The sequence below is a fragment of the Nerophis ophidion genome, linkage group LG04, assembly GCF_033978795.1.
Source record: "Nerophis ophidion isolate RoL-2023_Sa linkage group LG04, RoL_Noph_v1.0, whole genome shotgun sequence".
NCBI classification, from domain to species: Eukaryota; Metazoa; Chordata; class Actinopteri; order Syngnathiformes; family Syngnathidae; genus Nerophis; species Nerophis ophidion.
In genome coordinates, this window is record NC_084614.1 from 25,278,881 (window position 1) to 25,301,298 (window position 22,418).

Consider the following 22,418-nt stretch of genomic DNA (forward strand, 5'->3'; position numbering starts at 1 on the left):
GATCACATACAGACAATCATTCAACTCTCTTATTAATTTAACATGCCTTTCTTTGTGGATGTGTGAGGAAACAAATCCGTACAACATGCAAACTCCACACACACAGTCTGCAACAGAGATCAAAACCCTCAAACTCCTGCCAAAATACTGAACACTTGGCCACACTGCAAAAATAGCATATTTTATTATTAGTATTAACATTTTACATTGTTATCAGAACATTATGTCGTTTTGCTGTTTGTGTTTGGTTTTCTTGTTCAAGCGTACTTTTAAAATGTCCCGAGGTGCAAGCCCCAAATACACAACATATATTATGGTAGTGCTTTTCAATTATTTTCATGACTATAAATAGAATGATTTATCTATAAAATTGTAATAACTATACCTTTGCACAACAATGTATGCTTATTAACATTAAATTAACCAACATGATGGCCTTTCCTCATCTCCCAATGTATTGGGAGAGCTGTGGGTTACAATGTCAAGCAATGGCCACATATTCCTACATGGCTTGTACAGTACCTGTATGGGAGGACAGAGGCCAGTGAGGCTAGGAGGATCCACCAGACTGTCAAGCAGACTATCAGTGTGCTGCCCATCAAATAGTAATCCACTGACGGTGCTGCCGGAGTTAGACGCAGCAGTACAGTTCAAAACAGAATGAGATCTAAAGACGGAACACAAGATGCTTTGTTTATTACTATAAAAAATGAGTACTTTATGAAACATTCTTCTCCTTCTCACCCATGGACAACCCAAGTGTCCGATTCATCAGCGCGACTGACATAGTTTTCAGGCAGCAGGCCGGACAGCCCCGTGTTCAGCGAAGTGCCGTACACCCAGCCCTCACTGGCACTGCTTTGCTCCATTGGAGCCATGAAGATGAAGTCTCCAGGCACCAGCTCGAGCTCGTCGTCATTTTGAGGCACGTAGGGGTACATGACTTGCAGTGTCTAGCACAGACAATTATAGAAAACGTGGAAGTAGTTGTTTTGAATGTTAAGAAAAAAGTGGTGTCAACTCAGATCAAATTCAGTCTAGAGAGGAAGCAGCCCTACTTCGTGATTAGCAAAGCGAATATCCCTAGAGAACAGCACGGCCAACCAGTCGCAGCCAGTCGACACGTCCACACTCTTGGCCAATTTCTCCAAGATTGGAAGATGGCTGGCTTGGAAGTGGTAGGCCAACGTGACATGCAGCTGTTTCTTGTGAGGCTCAACATGCACATCTGTTGAAAAAGTGTGCACGCCGATGACAGTTGTTTTGGCAATTGACTTTTAAAATGTATTAACGTTGGTATGGTGTGGTAATTAGGATGCAGACTTAAATAATAAGAACCTGCTTTAGTTTCCGCTTCAGTGGCAAAATCAGCCGCAAAACTCTTCAGCACCTCTGCAACCTGCTCATCCACAAAGAGGCCGATAAATGTGGAGGAGGTGTACAACTCCAGGGGCAGGGGCATGGGGACACGGCCTTTCCACTTGGTCACAGTGGACTGGAGGGCGTCGGACAGGGCCTCCACCTTCCCATCAGCACACTATGAAGTCAGTAAAACAGTGGAGACATCAACTTAAAATGGTAAGAAAACAGCAAAATCAAAGATTTCAAATGTATTTCCTGAACAAAGAATTCCACGTCATCAAACAAGTTGTTACAATGTTGTGGCTAACTAATGTACAAGATATATCAGTCCGCAGGGGTCTCCAACCCGTCGCTCGTCCATGCCTTTCAGGATAGCTTGGCAGAGGGTTTTAAAAATGTGACACGCTACTTTGCACGACTAACATCTGCTATACCAGGAGTCGGCAACCTTTACCAATCAAAGAGCCATTTTGACCCGTTTCACATAATAAAGAAATAATGGGAGCCACAAAACTCTTTGGAAATTTATAATGAAATAAAACTGCATACAAAGTTTTTTTGCTGTGCTATTTATAGACCAGCAGTCTCAGACACGCGGCCCGCACCTTAATATGAAAATGTAATATTAGTGCTACCTGCGAGTTTTATATGAATGCCGCTTGACAGAATCAGAGTTGCCAACCCTCCCAATTTTTCCGGGAAACTCCCGAATTACAGGGCAACTCTTCTCTCGATTGTCTACTGGTTTTTCCCTATACAACAATTACAGGGGTGTGCCATGATGGCACTGCCTCAAGCACCCTCTACAACCTTTAACAACAGCTTGCCAGCCCAGACACTTCAGCGGACACACCTAATGACTGCAAGCCATACTTGTTCAACAGCCATACAGGTCACACTGAGGGTGCCCGTTTAAACTACTTTAACACTGTTACAAATATGCGCCACACTGTGAACCCACACCAAACAAGAATGACAAACACATTTCAGGAGAACATCCACACCATAACACAACATGACAAATATCCAGAATCCCATGCATCCACAACTCTTCCAGCTACATTATACACCCCCGCTACAACCAAGCCTAGCGGTTACCGGTTAACATATCCACCTAAGGTGTGTAGTGTGGCATGTTTAGCTATCCATTGTCCTGCAGTGACGATACTTGTAAGAAATGTATTTTGTTTGCCACCCTGTAGGTGAGGAGGAGTGATTTAGGAGTAACTTCACACTGTGGAGGGACCATAGTCACTAGTGAGCTGTGCAGTGCATTGAGGACACGTTTGTTTGCTTGTCAATGCCAAATTTGCAGTACTGAATGAGAGTGTTTCATCAAAATTTATTATTTCAATATGACGATAGTATTTTAAAACTATCATCGGCAAAATTTATGTTACTTATTAAGTATATCATTTATATTGCCCATCATACTTATTGGCGTTCAAAATGTCATTCGTTACTGAATGTCCTATTACTCAAACAAACATTAAACTCAAAGCAATTTATTAAATACATAAACCAAAGGGATTACAAATGAAGCTGAAATTAAATTCTTTCAACCAGAATAATTGCAACATTTGACTGCAATAGTTATGCATGTATATTACTTATCTATTTATCAGTGGTCGAGTGACATTTTATCAAAATATGAGCATGTAAAAAAATAATTTTGAACCAGAATTATTGGCAGATGTTCTGAAATGTTTAGCTAATGAAACGACCATCTGTGTGTGTGCTTATTAATCTCTGAGTGTGCTGCATTATGGTATTGTAAGTCAATAATGAATAAACAAACAAGAAAAAGACAAAACACTTTCTCTATGCTGAACACTGCTGGTGTTGAACATGTCACTGAGTTGGGATAAATAATAAATATACCAAGTTTTGCAGCTTGGTAACACCAATAATGTAACTTCTCTTATACTGAAGGTAGGTAAGTGAGTTGGGTATCAAATTAAATATATGTTGATGCTTTATTTGATAAGTAGAATAAAGGCTTGGTATTAGACCTCTTAAAAAGGTTGTATCATACATAAATATATACTGTATACAGTATGTACTGTGTGTATAATAAGCTGGGATAACCATACTAACAAGAGGCAAAAAACGTCATATGTCCATGATGTACGTGAGACAGTTTGGTTTGACAAATGTAAACAAATGTTTGTCTGATCTGCAGTGCATGAGTCGCTAAAATATGTAATACTGAGCATCATTTTATGGCATGCATGTTTTTACTTCATAAAATTAGATACACCAGAAAGAAATGAACACTGAAATACATGATGATGAACAAAATATTTTTTTAAAAGTTTTAATACAAAATATGAGTCGTGGATAGCAACTTTTTTTTTTCATGCTCTGACAAAACAAGCTTATTTAGTTTGTTCGGGTTTAGATAAGCCACGCAAATAAATGTTACAAAAATGAGTAAATGAGAAAGTAAAAAGGTTGACAACCCCTGCGTTACAGCATATCCCTCAATAGTCATTTGGATGCTTAATTATTTGGCATGTGGCAACAGCATAACATCAATATTGTGTCGTTACTTCTCAGTCCCTAACCTAAATAATACAGCATAAACCTAAATATAAAGTGTTTATAAAAATCAAGAAATTATACGGGTACAGATTTATACAACAAAGTAAGTCAGAGCTTTTCTTCCTGTCACTCACACAAACAAGTGACCTAGGGAAACATGGATGCGAATCTGCGACACATGCGGAGAAGTGTCTCACAGGTTGAGAATGTTTGCAAACAATAGGAGGAGTTATGACGCTAATTTAAAAGATAAACGTGATCAATGAAGCAGTCATCAAACAACTGATTAGCAGCTAAGAAAGTAGTTATTTTACTGGAAAAACAGTTATCAAACAAAGGTTAATTTAAAACAACGTCTCCATAAACAGACCTCAAAAAAATATACACTGTTTGGTAGGGCTGGGCGATATATCGATACAAACGGTATATCGCATATTTGTCTCTCTGCGATATAGAAAATGACTATATCGTAATATTCGATTATATGTTCTCACACAGTTGCTTTTAGCCGCGGGCATTACATTACTGGCATTTCTCACTCCTTCTCGTCTGTCCTTCTCACAGAGACGTAAAACAAGCCCGCCTTCTTACATACGTCACATACTGTCGCGCGTCTAGCGTCACACGCTCTCGCCGAGCAGAGAGGTAGCAGCATGGCTAACGTTAGCTGAGGCAGGTCGTGCAAGCGGAGCGGAGCTTGTGACAATACAAGAGAGAGAAGGTGCGAAAGTGATCACAAATGGAGGAAGAACAGTAAATGCCCAAAAAATAAAGAGCAGGGGATCCATCATCTGGTGGTGGTTTGGCTTCAAGTGGGAAGATATTCAGCAGACAACAGCAATATGCAAAGTATGCGGCGGAAGTGTTACTACAAAAGGGTAGCAACACTGTCAATTTGTTCTTTCATTTAAAAAGTCACCCGTGAGAGAAGGAAGAGTATTTAATAAAGACAGTTTTGGTCAATTGACTTAGTTGTGATTTCCCTCTATGCATGAAAGTTTAAAATGAGAATATATTAATGCAGTATGAAGAAGAATGTTTTAATGTAAACACATAGAATCATCATACTGCTGTTATTATTATATGCATCAAGTGTTCATTCAAGGCCAAGGCAAAATATCGTAATATATACCGTATATCACAGTATGGCATAAAAATATTGCGATATTAATAAAAAGCCAATATCGCCCAGCCCTACTGTATGGTGATAAGAAAAATAGCGTAGAAAGATGAGCGATTGCAACTGACCATGAAGAACTGGCAGAGAGTGATGTGGGGGAAGATGTTGTGTGCCTTATTTTTGCCGCAGGAGACACGAGACTGCTGCCAGAAATGAGAGAGCTGCTGCAGTAGTTGCCCACTGGGTCGCAGATACAGCACATACTCTCTGGGGAGAGGGTCATCCAGGAAGGGGTCGTCCACGTGCGAAAAGAGCCTGCAGCAACACACACAGTCACACATGAGTTCAAGATTTGCTACTAAAGGGAGTGTCCAACAGAGGGCAGAACTACAATGCCAGCACAGTGACACATTAGCCCTCTAAGGGTATCCTATGTTTATCATTACACACCACTATTGCATTAGTAACTGATGAAAGGGTCTTCATGTTTATGTCCATCCATCCATCTTCTACTGTTAGTCCATTTCGGTGTCGCGAATGGGCTGGAGCAAATCCTAGCTGTACTCAGCCGTAAGGCTCAGTACACCCTGGACAAGTCACCACCTCATCGCAGGGCCAACACAAATAGACAACATTCACACCCACACACTAGGGCCAATTTAGTGTTGCAAATCAGCCTATCCCCAGGTGCATGTCTTTGGAGGCGGGAGGAAGCCAGAGTACCCAGTGGGTATGAAATGCAAACTCCAGTCCACACAGAAAGACCCTGAGCCAGGGACTCCAACCAAGGACCTTCTCACTGTGAGGCACAAGCGCTAAAAGCGGTGCCACTGTGCTGTCCTCAAGTCAGTGTGTATGTACAAATAAAGTTGGGAATCTTTGGCCACCTTCGGATTTGATTACGAATACAATTCAGTATTTACGATTAGATTAAAAATTGATTATTGATGCATCTTTACCGTATGTATATTGATGAAGTAATATGTTCATTTTTGTTTCACTAAAAAGCATTTATCACTTGCAACTTCAAAAAATAATATGAAATAAAACTGTTAAAATAAATCCCACATTTATTAATTAATGGAAATGTGCGCAAAACTGGACCATAAGTGCCAGATAGTAAAGGAGTTGGTTGGATCTCTCGGTGAGATGGCTCGCTGCAGTCAGGCAAATTGTAAAACTGTCTGCATTACTTTATTTGCAAAAAATACATCAATTATCGACGTTTATTAATCGATTCGATGATCTTCCATGTCCGAATTGCGACACAACTACAAATATATTATTTCCCCCACCTCTGTGTGCGTGTGCGTGTGTGTTCTCACCAGTCACAAGCTGCTTGGACGTTTTTCCCTCCTGTTGAAACCAAAGCTTTCAATCTGTGTCGAGACAAAAATCAAGAGAAAACAGTCAGTCACACAATCAATAGTTTTTCTTCCTGCCCATGTTCATTTGGAGGCAATTGCTTTGCACCATGTGACAGTGAAAAGAGAGCACACATCTTAAAAGAGCAGTAAAATGACAAGAGACACTCAATTATTCATAGCAGGAGCTCATGAAACCGTACTTAATGTGAAAGTACAAATCATTGACTTGGAATGAATTGCGAAAAACATTCTTGGTTAGGTGATAACAGTATGTTGAACATACTTTAAGGATTATGTCCAATACATGTGAAAAATCGTTTGCAAACATTTCGTGTGATAAAGATTTCATTATTTAGCTTTAAATTTTTGAGTTTGTGAATATTGTCCATAGTAAAAATGTAAGTCATTGGAACAAAATTATATTACAGTAGTTGAATAAATTTCTTATAGGGATTTTAGGGTTGCTACAATACCAGAATTTCAGTAATCAATACAGATACCTGAACTGAGAATTTCCATAATTATCAATACTTATTTGATACCAAAATAAAAAACGTTAAGAACTAAACCCATGAACTCCATCCATCCATCCATTTTGTACCGCTTATTCCCTTCGGGGTCGCTGGAGCCTATCTCAGCTACAATCGGGCGTAAGGCGGTGTACACCCTGGACAAGTCGCCACGTCATACAGAGCCAACACAGATAGACAGACAACATTCACACTCACATTCACACACTAAGGCCAATTTTAAATTCACTACATTATGGAAGTGTTTCTAACTGTCAAGTATTTAAGACCACTGTGCTTCAACATCTTTTTGCACAAAATTTTAATTGCAGTATCAGCTGCTATACATTTAAAAACAACCCCAGCAGTGACATATAGCCTCGAAGAATATAACAAAAATATTGTGCTTAAAAATATTCTCAAAAATAACAACAGTTAACTATTTTGAATTGAAAAAGAACAGCAGTGGCCTACACTGTAGCCTCCCAATATACCAACACAATATTGTGCTTATGAATAACCTCAAACAACATCAGTAAACTAGTTTACTTAAAAAAGATCAGCAGGACATGGATTTGTCAAATACAGGAAACAAACAATCTTGTTCTTAAAATGATTTTAATATGGTGGTACATTAGTTGATGTAGGTTAATTAAAGATAAAACATTTATTCCACACACTTGTGTGTTTAGTTACTAGTATCAACATTCAGCTATTTCTCATTAGATTATGCCCTTTTGCTCCATTTTTGCATTTCTTCTTGGTTTTGTTTTTTCTCTAACCGGTATTTTATTTTTCACCATGTTCCACGAACCCAAAAAAACACACCAAGTCTTCCTGGTGAAAAAGGTAAACCAATAAGTCTCAAAGACGTGTTTTCTCAGCACCTGGAGGAGATAAGGTTTGGGTTACACGCTTCTAGACATTTATCTGCACACTCCATAGGCTTGTGATGGCGGATTCCCACTCTTTCTAGAGTAGAGAATACTTGTGTATTTGAGTACTGAATAAATGGATGATGCAAACATACCTCTCTTTCACTTTAATATATACCTCTACTCGCTAAACATAGCGACAAAGTAGCAATAAGTGCATTACAGATCATTTATGCTACGTTGAGGGGTGTTCCATCCATCCATTTTCGACCGCTTATTCCCTTTTGGGGTCGCGGGGGGCGCTGGCGCCTATCTCAGCTACAATCGGGCGGAAGGCGGGGTACACCCTGGACAAGTCGCCACCTCATCGCAGGGCCGTTGAGGGGTGTTGTGAAGCAGTTATGTCAGTCCTACAGTTACAATACAGGGCCCATTATAATTTGTTTATGAGCAAGGAGGAATCACAAGCGCATACTTGCCAACCTTGAGACCTCCGATTTCGGGAGGTGGGGGGTGGGGGTTGTAGTCGGGGATGGGCGAGGGGCGTAGTTGGGTGCGTGGTTAAGAGGGGAGGAGTATATTTACAGCTATCCATCCATCCATTTTATACCGCTTATTCCCTTCGGAGTCGCAGGAGGCGCTGGTGTCTATCTCAGCTACAATCGGGCGGAAGGCGGTGTACACCCTGGACAAGTCGCCACCTCATCGCAGTATGTGTAGAAATCTTTATTTATAATTGAATCACTTGTTTATTTTTCAACAAGTTTTTAGTTATTTTTATATATTTTTTTCCAAATAGTTCAAGAAAGACCACTACAAATGAGCAATATTTTGCACTGTTATACAATTTAATAAATCAGAAACTGATGACACAGTGCTGTATTTTACTTCTTTATCTTTTTTTTTTCAACCAAAAAGGCTTTGCTCTGATTAGGGGGTACTTGAATTAAAAAAATGTTCACAGGGGGTACATCTCTGAAAAAATGTTGAGAACCACTGCTCTAAAAGCCGTAGATGTTATTGTCACATATGCATGCACAGTAGATGGCAGTATTGTCCTGTTTAAGAGTGTCACAACATTGCTGTTTACGGCAGACGAACTGCTTTACGGTAGACGAAAACGTGACTGCTGTTGCTGTGTGTTGTTGCCGCGCTGGGAGGACGTTAATGAGACTGCCTAACAATAAACCCACATAAGAAACCAAGAACTCGCCCTCGATCATTGTACAGTTATAACGTCATTGGGCAGGCACTCTGTTTATATTGTGGGACAGCGGACGTGACAACAGGCTGTCGACACGTAGCTCGGGTCAGCATGTCGCTGGAGGGGCGTGGCCTCAAGCTCCGCCTGAATTTCGGGAGAAAATTTGTCTCGGGAGGTTTTCGGGAGAGGCGCTGAATTTCGGGAGTCTACCGGAAAATCCGGTAGAATATGTGAATAGAAACAGAGGATTACTATTTTCTATTGGGAATGGAAGTCAATTGAACACACTGGATTATTATGAGCAAGTGGTCAAATGAAAGTGCACATTTGTATTGTGCCACCGAATCATGCACATTCAATGAGCTATTTTCATATAAGGCCCACTGAGAGGGTCCTCCATTCGGCTCCCAACCCTGGGACAGAGTGGCTTGACCAGTTCCTGTGTGCAGAGACTACAGTGTCACAAAGTGATTGGCCCAGATCTACTAAAAAGTAAATTAATTAGTTTTCTATTTCATATCTTCTTCAGGGACACGGCGGGTGAGCTGGAGAATATAGGAGGGTTGCATATGACATCAGTTTTTCTTCTTCGTGGCTTAATTCTCACGATGGTCAAGCAGCTTGAGCGTAGCATCGAACAAAGTGAGAGTGAGTGTAGACTTTCATTAAAAAATACCATATAAGTGTTCTGTTCTCACCTCCCAGGGGGTGATCAAGGGGATTGGTCAAATGCAGAGGGCAAATTTCACCACACCTAGTGTGTGTGTGTGACAATCATTGGTACTTGAACTTTACTTTTTTACATTCTAATACAGCGAAAAGAAGTTGCCTGTAAATGTAATAAAGTCAGGGGAAAACAAAAGTGCATCAAAAGATTTTTTTTTTTTATATATCACTTTCAATATTTTGTGGAATACAATTGGACCACTTGTATCTGCAGCCATTTCTTTATAAAATGTTTGTTTGAACATTTTATTTGTTTGAGAAACTTTCTGTAATGCAATCGAGTTTATTCTCTACTATATTAGTAATGTTTTAGAGCAGAACTAAATGTAAAGAAATGACAATAGCTCGCATTACTTTTTTGTACTTATGTGGTTGCTATGCCAAAATATAACTTCGAAGACCTGGTTGTACAAATAAAATAACATCATGTTATGTACCAGTAGTAAATATTGTGATTGTTGGTCCAATCCACAGTACTTTTTTGGGCGATTTTCATAAGAAACTAAGAGCTTTACTCGACACAGATGATTACATTATAGCATATTTGGTGATATTTGTTAGCATCAAGAAAATATCCTAAATAGTATTAATGAACTATATAAATACATCTCTTGTAGGCTCAACATAATATACTGAATCTTGATATTGCTAGCAAACAATGCTGAACAAAAGGAACATATACAGCTAAATAATGAGACAAAATATGAAAAAAAATGCAGACATGAATTGTAGATGAGACTAAAATTTGTACCTTCAGAAATCTTTTTCTAATTTGCGTCATGAAAATAGGAGCACAGCACTTATGTCAATGAAATACGTTACTTACCAATGCACTAATAAGTCCAACTTTGTCTCTCGCCGATTAATGCTTATATGTGGACCCCTCAGATGTAAACATGATGTGCCTCCAATCCATTCTTCTCTAAATACCGTAAGTGTCAAAGAAGTGAGGTAGCAGTAACATCTTGGTGACGATTAATGGTTTAAATCTTTTTTTAAATATATTTCTTAAGACTGTAAAAATCCACCTAATTCAAAAGTTTAATATTTTTTCATGATCGCTTCTATATTTACCTCAAAACCTTTCAAAATAAGCCTAAATCTGCACGGATTCAGGTAAATAAACAGTAGCCAAATGGGGCTTAGACCATCGCCTGAAACACAGAACTGCCCTGATGTGGTCATGTGATTGCAACCCACCAATACCAGCTGATTTTGGACAAGATGCTGTTAAGACTGTCAGGTTAACCTAACAGACACGTTTTTTGGTCTACGGGAAGAAACACAATGGGGCAGAACATGTAAACAAAGACGTCCAAGCCAAGATTCATACCAAAAACCTCCGACCTGTGAGGTAGACATACCCACATTCCACACGAGTGCTGCCGACAACTTGAAGTCTTACATAATACCACAAAAATAATGTTAATCTGGAATACGTCACTAGATTGCATAGTAGCAACTCATTTCAATCGAGTTCTATCCCTTGTGAACCACATCTGCTGTTTAATCTTTTAAGTCTTTTCCCCTATGAGTTCAATGCTTTAGTTTTATGTGTTCAGCCACAGACCTCCCGTCCTGAATAGCTGCATACACCAAAAGCTTTTCCTTTGCTCCTAGCAGGAAAAAATGTGCATGTTATTTATAAACTGCATTTCCTGTTCACAGCCAGACGAAGATAAGGGCGGGAGAGAGCTGGCCTTAGAACATCTATGACTTTAACCTAGAAATGATCATTGCTAGATACCTTAACTTGCATTTGCATTAGGCCATGTCAGGAAGAGCCTTTCCTTTTAATCCCTTTTTTAGTTCCCTGAACAACAATTTCCCATATGAAATCAATATGTTGGCTCCCTGCCTATTTTTAATAAAGCCACCTATTCTGAATATGACTGATAAGATTTTTGGAACCCAGGAGTGTGTAATCATGTGGTTTTGCTACTCACAACAAAAGGTCAATATAGTTCTAAAAAATATATATAAAGTGAAAAGAAAATTACTCATCGGTATCCCAAAATGTGTTCACTACTTTCACCACTATATGCACTCAAGAACCCCTTCAGGACTCAGCTCTGTAGAGGCAAATTAACATTTCCTGTTTATAAGGCGAAAGTGGAACACCATGACTAAAACTGCTCATATCGCTCCAACAGCACCAAGAATTTCCTGCTGTCAAACGCCACAGAAAGAGAGAAAGACACCGTAAGGTTTATATAACATGTAATACAGTGGTTCTCAACCTTTTTTCAGTGATGTACCCCTTATAAACATTTTTTTAATTCAAGTATCCCCTAATCAGAGCAAAGCATTTTTGGTTGAAAAAAAAGATAAAAAAGTAAATTACAGCACTATGTCATCACTTTCTGGTTTATTAAATTGCCTCGCAGTGCAAAATACAGTTCATTTGTAGTGGTCTTTCTTGAACTATTTGTAAAAAAAGATTTAAAAATAACTAAAAACCTGTTGAAAAATAAAAAAGTGATTCAATTATAAAAAAAAGATTTCTACACATAGAAACTTAAAGTGCCCTCTTTGGGGATTGTAATAGAGATCCATCTGTATTCATGAACTTAATTCTAAACATTTCTTCACAAAAAAAGAAATCTTCAACATCAATATTTATGGAACATATCCAAAAAAATCTAGCTATCAACACTGAATATTGCATTGTTGCATTTCTTTTCACAGTTTATGAACTTAGGTTGTGAGTTCAAATCCCGGCCGAGTCATACCAAAGACTATAAAAATGGGATCCATTACCTCCCTGCTTGGCACTCAGCATCAATGGTTGGAATTGGGGGTTAAATCACCAAAAATGATTCCCGAGCGCGGCACCGCTGCTGCCCACTGCTCCCCTCACCTCCCAGGGGGTGATCAAGGGTGATGGGTCAAATGCAGAGAATTATTTCGCCACACCTAGTGTGTGTGTGACAATCAATGGTACTTTAACTTTACATTCATATTTTGTTGAAGTATTATACAATAAATATATTTATAAAGGATTTTTGAATACTTGCTATTTTTAGAATATTTCAATAAAAATTTCACATACCCCTTGGCATACCTTCAAGTACCCCCATTTGAGAGCCACTGATGTGATAGATAGATAGATAGATAGATAGATAGATAGATAGATAGATAGATAGATAGATAGATAGATAGATAGATAGATAGATAGATAGATAGATAGATAGATAGATAGATAGATAGATAGATAGATAGATAGATAGATAGATAGATAGATAGATAGATAGATAGATAGATAGATAGATAGATAGATAGATAGATAAATAGATAGATAGATAGATAGATAGATAGATAGATAGATAGATAGATAGATAGATAGATAGTACTTTATTGATTCCTTCAGGAGAGTTCCCTCAGGAAAATCTAAATTCCAGTAGCAGTGTACAGAATTGAGATCGAATTTAAAAATTAAAAAGTAAATAATGGGGGTATAAATAGAAACAAAATAGAAAAATATTACAATAAAAATAAAAAGCAACAATGAGAATAAAATATAACAGTAAAATAAGAATATGACAAGAGAAACTGGGCAGAAATGAGTTGTACAGTCTGTGGGACAAATTAGTTTTTGAGTCTATTAGTCCTGGGATGAAGCAGTCTAGCACGGAACAGGCTCCTCTGGTTACTGATAACGCTATGCAGAGGGTGACTGGCATCATCCAGGATGCTCACTAGTTTTTCCACAGTCCTCTTCTCTGCCACGGTCACCAGTGACGACGACTAATGGTCAAAATTTTGGATAGATTTGGCTGTAAAGACCTACATTCATGCCAATTTTTGTCTCCCTTCAAAAACAGTTTTGAGAGGCTAAGTTGTTAGATGCAAATGAAACCCTCATTACCTCGCCTTTTGTCCACCCCAGCAGCCCTGTTTACTACAGTTGTTGTTTTTTTTGTTTTATCAAGACCATATGAAATATGGACACTGGTGATCGCCACCAGTCATCTAAGTTTATTTGACTTTCACCACAACACAACATCCCGGATGATAAAGCAAGACCATGAGGCCCACCGTGGTTTGTTGTCAGCCGAAGGAGGAGACGACGCAGCGGACACAAAGTCAGGAAGCCAGGTCGGAAATTTCTGGTACGAAACGCTGGCTAAGGTTAAACTTCTACCGAGTTATTATCTCTCTAATAATAGATCCTGGACATATGCATGTCTATAACGACAATAAAATGATTTTCTATTCTAATATTATAATTTGTGTTAATATGTTTAATGCACAGCTGCTTTGAACCCTTGTAAACAATGGAGGCTCAAGCCGGAATACAGTTAGCTATGCTACGGGCAACATAATCGTTCGCGAGGCTTGCGAACATGACGGATTATAATACCAACTGATCCATTGCCAAACAGTACGCACTGATCCAATTAAAAGTAGTTTTTAGGAAGATCTATCTTTATTTTGCTGGTGGACGGTGATGCTATTGTCTTACATTAGAAGGCTAAGCTAGCCACACAACAAACTGCTAACGTATCATTCACCCATTTCAAACCTATTGTTATTACTTGTCGTTTCATTGTCTCCTTCACTGCCATAAACCGTGGTCAAGAAGCCTGCCATTCAAAGTATTTTTTTTTTCTTTGGAAAATCTATTTTTTTGTGAAGGTCTATGGTTGAAGCAGGGTTAATCTTTGCACACACTCAAAGAGAGTTACTCACAGTGGAATGCACATTGCCACACATAAAAAAAAAGTTAAAAGTAAGCCACTTTTTACTTCAGATGAGGCTGAAAGTTTGTGTGGTGACGTGTGCTGGTTAAAGCAAACAGAGCATTTTCCTTCATTTGGTTTCATCGTCGACAAGATGTTGCAGCACAGCAGGTTTTACATTGATTTCAAAATCAGGGAGGGGGGGGGGGGCCTCCATTCGGCTCCCAACCCTGAGGCAGTTTGGCCTGACCAGTTCCTGTGTGTACAATGGGGGATGCAGAGACTACAGTGTCACAAAGTGATTGGCCCAGATCTACTAAAAATGTAAGTAATTAATTTTCTACTGCATATCTTCTTCAGGGTCACGGGTGAGCTGGAGCATTTAGGAGAGTTGCATATGACGTCACATCCGTTTGTCCTCTTGGCGGCTTAATTCACAAGATGGTCAAGCAGCTTGAGCTTTGCATTAAAGCAAGTGAAAGTGAGTGTAGACTTTCATTACATAATGCCATATTGTTGTTCTGTACACAATATAGCATATTTAGTGATATGTGTTAGCATTATGGAAATATCCTTAATATTATTAATAAACTGGATTAACAAATCTTTTGTAGGCTTAACAGCATATAATGAATCTTGATATCGCTTGCAAACATTGCTGAACAAAAGGAACATATACAGCTAAATAATGAGATAAAATATGAACTTCACATCATAAAAAAATAGACATGAAATTAAGATGTGACTAATATTTGTATCAGAAGCAATATTTTTCTCATTGACATCACGATCACAGCAGCACGGCACTTATGTCAATCAAATACGTTACTTACCTATGCACTAATAGCTCCAACTTGGTCTTTCACCGATTAATGCTTAATTTTTGGTCTCTTCAGATGTAAACACATGATGTGCCTCCAATCCTTTAAACAAACAGTAGCCTGAAAGCGACTTCCTCACAGTGGAAGGCACATTGCCACAAATAATAAAAGTTACAAGTAAGTCACTTTTTATTTCAGATGAGGCTGAAAGTTTTGTGGTGATTTGTGCTGGTTAAAGCAAACAGAACATTTTCCTTCATTTGGTTTTGTCGTCAACATGATGCAGCACAGCAAGTTTTACATCAATTTTAATTGGATGTTTGGGTAAATGTCTACCACAGGGGTGTCCAAAGTACGGCCCGGGGGCCATTTGCTGCCCACAGCTAATCGTTTACCGGCCCGCCACACATTCTGCAAAAATTGCAAAAAAATTGATAGTATTGCAAAATTAAAAAAACAAAACTTTAAAAAAAGTGGAATGATGTGAAATCTAATGAGAAAAAATGGCAATGTTGACACAAAGCTGCCATGCAGGCAGTTTTTTTTCCCCTTTTGTCTTTATTTTCTTTTTTTTCCATTGCTTAAAAAAAAAAATCTATGTTATAATTAATTATTACTTAAAATTTAACACTTAAAAATATTTTATGTGGAAAAAAATATTGCATATGTTGTGTGGTTGCCATATAAAAACATCAACGTTTTGTCAAAAGAGCATAAAACAATCAAAATAACAGTTCAAACTTAAATTTGACAGATATATCGGAAGTTGATCTTGAAAATTAAGTGTTAAAAGTAAAAAAATAAAATAATAATACAAATGTATCACTTTATGAGTAGGGAACCTTTCGGATCTCAAATTTATTTAGTAAGATTTTATTGAACTTTTCACTGTGATTACTCAAAAATATTAAATAATTAAAATCAATGGTGTCCTGCATTATTGATCTTTGAGGGCTGTAATTGCTAAATAAAGTAACACTCCTGAAGGAATCAATAAAGTACTATCTATCTATCTATCTATCTATCTAAATACTGCATATTTCAGTTTTATTGTAAAAAACAAAGTTGTCTGACAGAAAAGGCATAAAACCTTATATCAACCTCAAGTTGATATAGAGATTTACTGTAAGCATTAAATAAAAAATAATAATAATTTGCTTATTTTTAACATTTTAGTGACTGAGACTCTTTATGGTCCCCAGGAGCCCTAAGGAAAAAAATATATATATATTTTGTTATGGTTTGAAAATGAAAAATATCCAAATGACCCCCGCATGCTTAAATTTTTCCGTGTTCGGACCTCTGTGGAAAAGGTTTGGACACCCCTAGTCTACCATATATGGCTAATCCACTGGAGTCACACTTTAACAAAACATCACACTTGAACAAAACTCCAAACGGACGGTTTGTAGAATTTACGACGAAAGGCAAGATTGTTTTATAAATATCACTGCAATGCCTCCACAGTTTGATTTCAAGCTTTATGGGACTTGTGCAAATCCCAAATACGCATAAGCAAGTACCATCAGGTAAAAAAAAACAAAAAATATTTTGTATAATAAGACTCCTTTACACTAGTTGACAAGTCCCTATTATTGGATCAGATCAGCTGTCCAATTGTTTAATTGGTTAAAAATTGCACTCATGTGGCTAAAGATTGTACTCACATACAAACCCCGTTTCCATATGAGTTGGGAAATTGTGTTGGATGTAAATATAAACGGAATACAATGATTTGCAAATCAGTTTCAACCCATATTCAGTTGAATATGCTACAAAGACAACATATTTGATGTTCAAACTGATAAACATTTTTTTTTTGCAAATAATCATTTACTTTAGAATTTGATGCCAGCAACATGTGACAAAGAAGTTGGGAAAGGTGGCAATAAATACTGATAAAGTTGAGGAATGCTCATCAAACACTTATTTGGAACATCCCACAGGTGTGCAGGCTAATTGGGAATAGGTGGGTGCCATGATTGGGTATAAAAGCTGCTTCCATGAAATGCTAAGTAATTCACAAACAAGGATGGGGTGAGGTTCACCACTTTGTAAGCAAATTGTCGAACAGTTTTAGAACAACATTTCTCAATGAGCTATTGCAAGGAATTTAGGGATTTTACCATCTACGGTCCGTAAAATCATCAAAAGGTTCAGAAAATCTGGAGAAATCACTGCACGAAAGCGATGATATTACGGACCTTTGATCCATCAGGCGGTGCTGCATCTGTAAGTGCAAGTTAAAACTCTACTATGCAAAGCGAGAGCCATTTATCAACAACAACAAGGAACGCCGCCAGCTTCGCTGAGCCCGAGCTCATCTAAGATGGACCGATGCAAAGTGGTAAAGTGTTCTGTGGTCTGACGAGTCCACATTTCAAATTATACAAACCCTGTTTCCATAAGAGTTGGAAAATTGTGTTAGATGTAAATATAAACGGAATACAATGATTTGCAAATCATTATTCAATCCATATTCAGTTGAATATGCTACAAAGACAACATATTTGATGTTCCAAATGATAAACATTTTTTTCTGTGCAATCATTAACTTTAGAATTTGATGCCAGCAACACGTGACAAAGAAGTCGGGAGAGGTGGTAATAAATACTGATAGAGTTGAGGAATGCTCATCAAACACTTATATGCAACATATAAGTGTTTGTGGAGGCTAATTGGGAACAGTTTGGTGCCATGATTGGGTATAAAAGCAGCTTCCATGAAATGCTAAGTAATTCACAAACATGGATGGGGTGAGGATCACCACTTTGTAAGCAAATTGTCGAATAGTTTTAGAACAAAATTTCTCAACGAGCTATTGCAAGGAATTTAGGGATTTTACCATCTACGGTCCGTAAAATCATCAAAAAGTTCCGAGAATCTGGAGAAATCACTACACGTAAGCGATGATATTACGGACTTTTGATCCCTCAGGAATAGGAATGATCGATCCAGATGTTGATACCTTTGATACTTAGTTTAGTAATAGTGCATAGACTATAGTCAAGTGACGAGATCAAAATTTTTTTCTCGTTCATATTCGAAAATATGTTTTGGGTAATTTTCCTATTGTTTACAAACTCAGGGAGTAAGTCTCTGGATACAGGAAGGCTTTAAAGGCAAAACCTAAATTATTTAAATGAGAGCCAATGGTACTTTTGGATTTTATTTATTTGATCTAAAAAAAATGCATTCAACATCACAAATGTAATTAACATTTGATTTATAATAATTGAAGCAAATTCAAAATTTAACGAGCTTCATAAAAATGTGTTATTCTGTTTACATAAGTTACATGCTAGACAACATTTATTGCCAAAGTATCAAATCGAAGTAATCTGATCGAAAAGAAATCAGATCAGATCGGGACACAAAATCGAATCAAAAAAAATTTGATCAGGATCAAAGGCCAAAAAGGTTGATCTGGATATCTCTAAGTAAATACTCCAATTAATGCCTCTATTCAATTACCCGCAAAGTCCCCTGCAGTTGCTTGGGAAGTGGACGAGAGAAGCAAATAGCCAACGAGGAGACTAATTGGGGTGGTTAAAAAATTATATATATATATATATATATATATATATATATATATATATATCTCTGTTGCTATAAGCAACCACTTAATTTAATGTTTATTACTACCACAAGATCACAGTAGCTGCATTTAAAGTATCACAAGTGGTCAGCATACAGCAGCTTTATCTACCTCTGCACCCACATGAAAATGTTGCTTGCGCTACTATGCTATTGGTGCAAAACAAACTTGTATGTTACTTGCCATGATGAGAATAAACTAACTGTAATAATGGTGGCTGAGCAGTTTGCTTCTAACTGCTATTACAAAACTGGTTCCTTTTCGCTGTGTTTGTGCAATATACCTGGTAATCAACAACTATCGAGTCACATGTTTCTTTCCACATTCTCATGCAGTCCATGTAACTATTAAGTTTTTTTAAATGTGGTTTTAAGTTAAGTTCTCACATTCCTGAAATATGAGCATCTCTTCAATTATTGCCCGCTTTCAATGAACAGCCTGTTCTCTTTGCGGCTTAGGTAAATACACACCTTGGGGCAGTGGCCATAATTAAAGCATTAATGATAAACCTAGAATATAAAGCACATTTCTTGTCACTGCCCTACATATTGGTACTCATTTTAGATTTGGTTTCAGAACAGCTCTGGGCATATCATAATATATTAAAAATATAATCATATTAGAACTACTTTATCCTGTTATTGCATTATTTTTGCAGAAGGGTCATCATCAAAAAGCTTCTAGCCATGTTTCAAATGTTGATTTATTAATAAACCCAATTCTAAATCAAATACATATACACACATTATACATATATATACATATATATACATATATGTATGTGTGGGAAAAATCACAAGACTACTTCATCTCTACAGAACTGTTTCATGACGGGTTCCCTCAATCATCAGGAGAAAACCTCCTAATGATTGAGGGAACCCCTCATGAAACAGTTCTGTGAGATGAAGTAGTCTTGTGATTTTTTCCACACATACATATTGCGCTCTACCACGGTATCGAGCGAGCACTATTCTCTGGATAATCCAATTAATATATATATATATATATATATATATATATATATATATATATATTAGGGCTGGGCAACGATTAAAAATTTTAATCGAAGTTAATCGCGCTATTTCTCAGATTAATCGCGATTAACTGCATTGTATACGCAAAGCCCAATAATGAATTCAAAAGTAGTGTGTAGTGCACCTTTATTGGAATATTCTCCCACATGAACAAAAGCGCCAAAACATTGGTTGTGCAAACACAATTTAAATCAGTCCTTGTTAAACAGTAGCAGTTAAATAGCATATTTTATGAAAATCAACTCAAAAAATGTAAATACAAACATTTAAGCTTATTGCCACTGCCTGAGTATTTAAGTTATCCTGTTTGTTATGGAAAATACATATAATCTACATACAAATCTCTGAGCCACAATCATAACATCTGAACAGGCAATTTATGAGGTAACAGCAGAAACATTTTTTTTATCAGGGATCTTATGTTTAAAAAACCTATATTATAGGTAGTGGGCTGTTTTGGGGAATTTTTGATCAAATTATCCGTAGTAGCAATATTAATAATGTTGTGTTTATTCTGCGTAGTGCACTTAAGACAATCATGACCATATCTAGGAATTGATATGATGGGAATTTTCCGATTGTTTGCTTGGTGCTTTGATAAACTGAACGCTAGCCGGTCTAGCAAGCACGCGTCATTCAGTTCAAAACGGCCCGATCTATCCACATTCAGAATTGTCTGGCGGTCGTAAGTGATCCTGGAGTGACCACGCTGTAAGTCAGCCATGAAATTTGCAGAATTGTCCGGTATTTTTGCCAAATGTTCCATCTTTACCAAGAGCCCCTCGACGCAAAAGCCCGTCCGGGCGTCGCCATCTTGCTAAGAAAAAGCGTTAACAAAATAAAAGCATGTAAACAACATACGCAAATGTGCGATAAAATAATTGTCGGCGTTAATAGATTGATGAGTTAACTCGTAATTAACGCATTAATTTGCCCACCCCTAATATATATATATATATATATATATATATATATATATATATATATAAGCAACCTTTTTCGTTAGCATTTTATCGTGACCTCTCTTTGTGGCCATTCCAAGGCACACCTGTGCAATAATCATGCTGCCTATTCAGAATATTGATATGCCCCACCTGTCAGGTGGATACTACCTCTACAAGAATACATAAAATATTTGGACACATTTGTCAATACCCACCCACACTGTCTGTATTTGTGTTGACTGAATGTAGTAGCTCAAACGTCAAACCAGTTTAAAACTTGTAAAAAAAAATACTTTACTCCACAATGTAGTTAAAGGTCACAAGAAAAGCGTCTTGGGTTTACAATAAAACTTGTCTTCTTAGCTAAATGTAGTGAGTGTTTCCCAAAAACTTAGTTGAGTATAGTCAGTATCTGGAACTGATTCTCTTTTTCTCGCTTCATTATTTCATGAGAAGGGACATTTGAGGTCACATTGTATAACAGAGATCGTCAGAGACACCATAAAGGAAGTAAGTGGTCCATTGTGTGGGCGAAGTATGTTGATTATACTCTCGCCAGCGTTTTATACTATTAGACTAGAGTTTGGCTTGACACTATGTAAGTCCAGTACAAGTAAGAGAAACTACACCTAATCTGTATTAGTAACAAACTAACAGTATAATGTTTTCCTTTGTGTGTAAGCGTGTGTGTGTGGGGGCGAGAGAGACATTGCAACGTCTGCTTAAGCTGCCCTCAAACCACAGCCTCAAAACAGAGAAGGTCACAAGCCACTTCAGGAAATGGGCGACTTCTGCTAAGCCGCCTTGAATCTTAGCTTGAGTTTGTTCATGAAAATGCCTGCATCCGAGTAAGTCTTGTGTATGCATACCTTTTGTGTTGCTACCAATAAGTGCACTACACAATGTTGTGGTATTTTGCAATAAGTACACCAGTGCCACCTAATAAGATCTAATACAGTTTAAAAAATTCAACAGTATAAAACGTTAAAGTCAACCTCTGGTTGACATTAACGTTTCTAAACATATCTGCATAGAGGACGTTAACCACTGCAAAATGTCTCAACCCTCTGCAAGACAAGGTGTTTGCAGAATAGTGACTAGGTACGTTATGGACACTAGTCAAATTAATAAGTTGCATTGTGTGTTTTTCAGCTAGGTCTTGGTCAATACTCGGGCTGCAATGATCAATCAAATCAATTATTCTATAAGAAAAAAATATTCGATTTACATTATGTTGCTTTGAATAATCGTAACTATTAAAAATGTACACAATCCGGACTGTTTGGAGCGACCCGAACTTTAAATATGTGGACATAGTTTCTGCACGGCCATTGCAATAGAGCGCACATTAGAGCGGTGGTTTGCGGGGGTCGTGATTTTTGTAGGTATTAACAGCGTACAGAATTTGTTCAAAAGGCGTTCAAACAATACTTTCCTAAAATACGCATTGACGCTATAAAGTGTGTTTAATCCAATTACTCAAACACTAATCCAGTGGTTCTCAACCTTTTTTCAGTGATGTACCCCCTGTGGACATTTTTTTATTTCAAGTACCCCCTAATCAGAGCAAAGCATTTTTGGTTGAAAAAAAGAGATAAAGAAGTAAAATACAGCACTATGTCATCAGTTCCT

The 22,418-nt window shown here is 37.6% G+C and overlaps 1 protein-coding gene across 1 annotated transcript in view; it reads right to left on the reverse strand.

Annotated features, from left to right (window-relative positions):
- Positions 1-22,418, reverse strand: part of ubash3ba (ubiquitin associated and SH3 domain containing Ba) — a 42,664-nt gene that overhangs the window by 7,792 nt on the left and 12,454 nt on the right. Inside the window, exons 2-7 of the mRNA XM_061897627.1 lie at positions 6,352-6,405; positions 5,155-5,341; positions 1,339-1,537; positions 1,059-1,228; positions 745-953; positions 523-667 (exon numbers count right to left, since the gene is read on the reverse strand). Coding sequence (XP_061753611.1) covers positions 523-667; positions 745-953; positions 1,059-1,228; positions 1,339-1,537; positions 5,155-5,341; positions 6,352-6,405 — 964 coding nt within the window. The remainder of the gene's footprint in view (positions 1-522; positions 668-744; positions 954-1,058; positions 1,229-1,338; positions 1,538-5,154; positions 5,342-6,351; positions 6,406-22,418) is intronic.